We start from the raw sequence: 5,520 nt of genomic DNA, 5'->3' as shown, positions 1-5,520 counted from the left end.
TCTAAGTTTCATTGATTCAATAAAAGATCACAACAGCATCTTTTGCATTTATCTTGGCCGTGTGAGAACAATTCTTTGCAGACAGTTTTCAGATGGTTACAGGACCATATACACCTCATGCTAACCATGGTGAGCAGACCTTGCACGTCTGCATCAACCATTCTCCACGAGTCACCGTTTCCCTTCCTCACTAGTTTTGTAATTAAAATCACTGTCATCTCAGCCACTAATTTCTAAGTTACCACTTAATAAGTTATCACTCACTGGCCCTGCACCACCAAACCTCATAGATCCCGTTGGCACCGCATGGGAGCTGAACCTAAACCGGGAGGAGAGCGGAGGGGGAACCAGCACCTCCTGCACAAATCCCATGGGGAGAATTCCTCCGGCTCCCTGGGGACAGGCTCCCAGCAGTGTCCTGGTGCAACACAGTCCCTCATCACAGAGCATCCTTGAGCAGCAGCAAGCCCAAACACCCCCATCACCTGGATCCAGATGGGGTTGGGGTGCTGCTACCAGCACCCCCAGCCCCCCTTCCCCATACGCCCAGCTCGCCCCGATCCGTCCTCCCCCAGCGCAGCTCCAGCTGCATTAGGTAGGCGCCTTCTGATGCTGTCACAGTCACACAGAGAATGAATAATATCGAACATCGCCCATGGGGTTGTTTATTCCTTGAACAGGGAAGGGACTGCATGCCAATATTCCTGGTAAGGCATAATGAAGGAGCTGCCTTTTGCTAGAAAACTTGGACGCCCTCCTGCAGGGATTTGCTGGATGATACAGCTGTGGAAAAGCTCTGTAAAAAAAAATGTAATAATGAAAAAGCACAGGCTCTTTCAACCTCCTCAAATACCGACAGAGCCTCTCAGGCAGCATTGCCTCCATAGCAGCATGGGGAAGGGGCCACGTGGCACACTGAGAAGCACATCCAGCCCTGGAAGTTGGTGTTTATGAGGCCACCTCTCACCCCCTCCCTTGCTGCTCGACTTAGGGTCACGTCTCTCCTGTGCCTTCGCCTCCTTCCCGTTGTTTTACGAAAGAGAGACTTTGCCACCTGGCTCTCAGTTCTGGAGGTGGAGTTACAGAGGGAAGCGTTAAATGGGATTTTCTCATCCTCTGTTCTTTGCTGTTTCCAGCCTCTGAATTCAACTTTTATTTAGCAAAACAAGCCCAGAGCACAGTCTGTGCCCGACACCTTGGTTTGAAAAGATCATTTGATCGGGCACAAACCTGTGTTACTGCCTGAATGGGCTGCGATGGGGACCCAAGTTATCACATGTTGTGTTTTCTCCTCTGGTGAGTTCTGAAACACGTAAACAGGAGTTTGAAAGGAGATCCAGTCCTCAGCCTTTGGAAGTGATTAATTCCTACTAATGATTTACTGATTTACACACAGCTTATTTTGCATAAAGTTAGAGCTGGGCACATTTATTCATTGTGATTCCCTTAAAAATGGATATAAATATCAAGAGCAATTGGCTACCAAAAATTTGAATATTACGGCACTGCATCATGCAGAGCTGACATGAATATGAGTCTGGGTCAGAAAAAAACACACAGAAAATGCTTATCCAAGTATGATATTTTACAGCACGTCACTGAATCATCAGAAAGGGTTATATTCATTACAGACGTAGGCAGCGTTTGCAAAGGATTCCTTGGGAAAAGATGAAAAAAAAAAAAAAAGCATTATTTTCCCAGTGAAATGTGCTCTGTGATCTATGGAAGCCATCTGTCCTGCAAGGTCCTGCCTCTTCCCAGGGCCGTACACCTGAAGGGAGGTACCGGGCTCAGCGAAAGGAACCGATTGCACATCACAGCCAAAAAATGCCCACGTTCAAACCCAAACTTGTCCAGTTTGGCAAGGATGGCGCGAAACGGAGCCTGCCAGGTCTGGCAGCCCCGGGGACCACCGTGCCCAGGTGTCCCCCCGGCAGGGAGCCGGGCGTCAGCGTGTGGCCATTGACATGTGGCGCTCGTACTCGTATTGATCTGGAGGTTCGTTGCTCGCCCAAGCCCTTGGCAAAGGTCACCGGCTCTGCTCCCATGTTACAAATGGGAGCACGGAGGCGAAGAGATTAATTTTCAGAAGTGATTAATGTTCCCGGTGCCCATCCTGATTCACTTCAGGCCTCGAGCCCCAAACGAAGTCTGGAGCTGGGTTAATTAAGGTGTCCCTTGCCCCTCTCCCAGCACCGCCAGACACGTCCGTTGCTTGTTGTCCTTGTCTTTTCCCACAAACTCCTCCACCCTTTATCCCGTGCCAACCCGCAAACCGGCTCAGGGACTTGCCTCTGAGGCTGCTCCTTTCTCCTCCCCAAGCCCCACGTTTCCCATGACACCCAAACGGTCTCAGATCCTCTCCCCTTGGCCCTTGGAGCTTTATGGGATGGGGAAGGCGCTTCAGAAGGAGCCCCCCCACCTGCCTGGGGCCTGGGCACTGCCCTCAGCACCACGATCCAGGCGTTAACCAGCAGGCAGCCGCGCTGGGGATGTTCTCCCAGCCACAGATACCTGCCAGTGCTGGGCCAAATGACGCTTTGTGCACTGGGATGAGGAGGCTTCAAGGCAGAGGGCAGCGACATGTCTCCAGAATGAGGCTCTCTTCCCAGCTTGGGGGCTGGAAAAGGGGCTGGGGGGAGTGGGGACACTGCAGGTGACAGACATGGATGTGAGCTGGGGCATCAGGCGGGCTCTGCAGTGTGCTGGGCTGGGCTGTGTCAGACCATGGGTGCTGTGTGGCCCCAAGCCATACCATACCATACCGTGCCGTGCCGTACCAGGCTGTGCTGTACTGTAACATGCTGCACCAGTGCCATACAGCACCGTACAGGATGGCACCATACCAGGCATACCACACAGCACCACGCAGCGCTGCACTGTGCTGTACTGCACCATGTTGTGCGGTACTGACCTGTACTCTGCCGTACCGTTCTAGACCATGCCGTACGGTGCTATATTGCACCGTGCTGTGCTGTAACGTGCTATATTGCACCGTGCTGTGCTGTACCACACTGCACCATACAGCACCGTACCATACAGCACCATGCTGTACCGTACCATATCTCACCGTACTTGACCACACCACGCCGTGCTGTTCGATAAGTGCTGCACCGCCCCGTCCCGCAAAGCACAACGTCCCGCACCTCCCCGCACCACCCCGTCCAGCACCGTCCCACAAAGCACACCCTGCCCCATCCCGTCCAGTACCGTCCCATCCCATCCCATCCCATCCCATCCCATCCCATCCCATCCCATCCCATCCCATCCCATCCCATCCCATCCCATCCCCGTCCCGCCCCCCCCTGCCCCTCCCCAGCCCCGCGCCCTTCGCCCCCCACCACCCCACGTGGCCGCGAGCCGCCCGGCATGAATGAACGCCCCTCCTCCAATCCCCGCCCTCCTCCCTCTCCCCCCCCATGCAGACCACGCCCCCTTCACCAATCCCACCCGCCGCCTCCCCTCCCTCCCACCAATAGCAGCCGGGCCCGCGGGGGGCGCGCCCCCCTGCCGCCTCCCCGCCTATAGGCGAGCGGCGCGCGCCGGCGGCGGGCCAATGGGGCGCGGGGGGCGTGGCCGGCGCGCGGCGGCGCGGCGGCGCGGCGCGGGGCTCTAAAGCGGGGCGCGGGGCGGCGCGGCGCACACGGCCATGGCCGCCGCCGCCCAGTACCTGCCGCGCGGCGCCGCGCTGCTGCACCCCGACGGGGAGCGGCTGCCGCAGGCCGCCACGTACCGCGACGTGCAGAAGATGATGCACCACGACTACCTGCAGGGGCTGGCCCCCGCCGCGCTGCCGCACCACCAGTGGCTGCCCAGCGCCGGCACGGATTGGGGCAGCGGAGGAGGAGGTGGTGGTGGTGGTGGAGGAGGTGGAGGAGGCGGCGGGGGACCCCCCGGTGGGGCGCACCTGGCGGCGGCCGAGCACGGCAAGGGCGGCCCGGGGGGGCCCCGCGATGAGCTGCCCCCCCCTCCTCCTCCTCCTCCTCCTCCTCCGCCGGCCGCTTTCCATCACCGGCCGCACCTCGTGCACCAGGCGGCGGCGGGCGGCGCGGCGGGCGGCTGGGCGCAGGGCGGAGCGCACCACCTGCCGCCCATGTCGCCGCCGTCGGGGCAGCCGCTGCTGTACGCGCAGCCCTACGGGGGGCTCAACGGCATGCTGGGCCCGCCCGGCCCCGCGCTGCACCACGGGCTGCGGGACCCGCTGGGAGCCGAGGAGGCCGGGGGCCACGAGCTGGCGGCCTCGCCGCCGCCGCTGGGGCCGCCCGAGCCGTCGGACGAGGACGCGCCCAGCTCCGACGACCTGGAGCAGTTCGCCAAGCAGTTCAAGCAGCGGCGGATCAAGCTGGGCTTCACGCAGGCCGACGTGGGGCTGGCGCTGGGCACCCTGTACGGGAACGTCTTCTCGCAGACCACCATCTGCCGCTTCGAGGCGCTGCAGCTGAGCTTCAAGAACATGTGCAAGCTGAAGCCGCTGCTCAACAAGTGGCTGGAGGAGACGGACTCCAGCACGGGCAGCCCCACCAACCTGGACAAGATCGCGGCGCAGGGCAGGAAGCGCAAGAAGCGCACCTCCATCGAGGTGGGCGTCAAGGGCGCCCTGGAGAACCACTTCCTCAAGTGCCCCAAGCCCTCGGCGCACGAGATCACCTCCCTGGCGGACTCCCTGCAGCTGGAGAAGGAGGTGGTGCGGGTCTGGTTCTGCAACCGGCGGCAGAAGGAGAAGCGCATGACGCCGGCCGGGGGCCCGCACCCCCCGATGGAGGACGTTTACGCACAGGCGGACACCTCGCCGCTGCACCACGGGCTCCCCGCCGCCGTGCCCTGACTGCCCCGGCCCCGCCGCCGAGCCCCGACGGCGGCGGCGGAGCGGGAGCGGCCGCCCCTATAATTTATTCCTCGGACTGGCCCGGCCCGGCCGCCCGCCCGCAGCGCTATTTATTGGGGGCGCCGGCCGCAGCAGAAGTAGCCAAAGGTTTGCGATCTCTAATTTATTCCCTCCCCCGCGGGGCCGCCGGAGCCCCCGCTGCGGCCGCCGGGCTCGCCCCGAGGGCACCGCGCCGCGCTCCCGGCCCGTTTCTATTTATTTTCTAACCGTGCGCGGAGCTCTGCCCCTCCCGTTGGTAGGTTCGGTTCGTCCCCCACCCCAGTCTCCCCCCCGCCCCCCCCCTTTCCCCTTTGGTTTCGGTTTTTTGTTTGTATCTTTATTGCAAAAACCACTGTAGACTGCGAGGGTGCGTTTCTATTTATGTTATAGTAAATATTTTATTACTTACATAAACCATTTACCCAGGAACCGGTCTCGTGTCGTCTTTGCGGGCTGCGGGGACGGGACCGGGCTCCCGAGGTGACCCCCGAGGGGTCGCCGTTGTCCTGAGGCTGCCCCCGTTGTCCCCCCCCAGCTCCCCGGGGGCTCCGTTGGGGCGCTTGTGCGAGCGGCCGGCCGCGGTGCTGGGGGTGCGGAGCCTTTCGCTGCCCCGACCGCAACTTTTTGCCGTCCAGGAAGCGTGACTTCTCCCCGCT

At 60.8% G+C, this 5,520-nt stretch overlaps 1 protein-coding gene across 1 annotated transcript; it reads left to right on the top strand.

Annotated features, from left to right (window-relative positions):
- The first annotated feature begins 3,638 nt into the window (after nt 1-3,638).
- POU3F1 (POU class 3 homeobox 1) lies at nt 3,639-5,293 on the top strand. Its single transcript, XM_084497229.1, has one exon. The coding sequence runs from the start codon at nt 3,650-3,652 to the stop codon at nt 4,823-4,825; it is 1,176 nt and encodes a 391-aa protein (XP_084353355.1). The 5' UTR covers nt 3,639-3,649; the 3' UTR covers nt 4,826-5,293.
- Nucleotides 5,294-5,520: the final 227 nt, after the last annotated feature.

The sequence above is a fragment of the Aythya ferina genome, assembly GCF_964211825.1.
Source record: "Aythya ferina genome assembly, chromosome: 24".
NCBI classification, from domain to species: domain Eukaryota; kingdom Metazoa; phylum Chordata; class Aves; order Anseriformes; family Anatidae; genus Aythya; species Aythya ferina.
The sequence above is the reverse complement of the archived record's forward strand: the minus strand, read 5'-3'. Positions and strand labels throughout refer to the sequence as shown.

Excerpts from the sequence above, each read along its gene's own strand:
- POU3F1 (XM_084497229.1), top strand. The coding sequence starts at position 3,650 with ATGGCCGCCGCCGCCCAGTACCTGCCGCGCGGCGCCGCGCTGCTGCAC.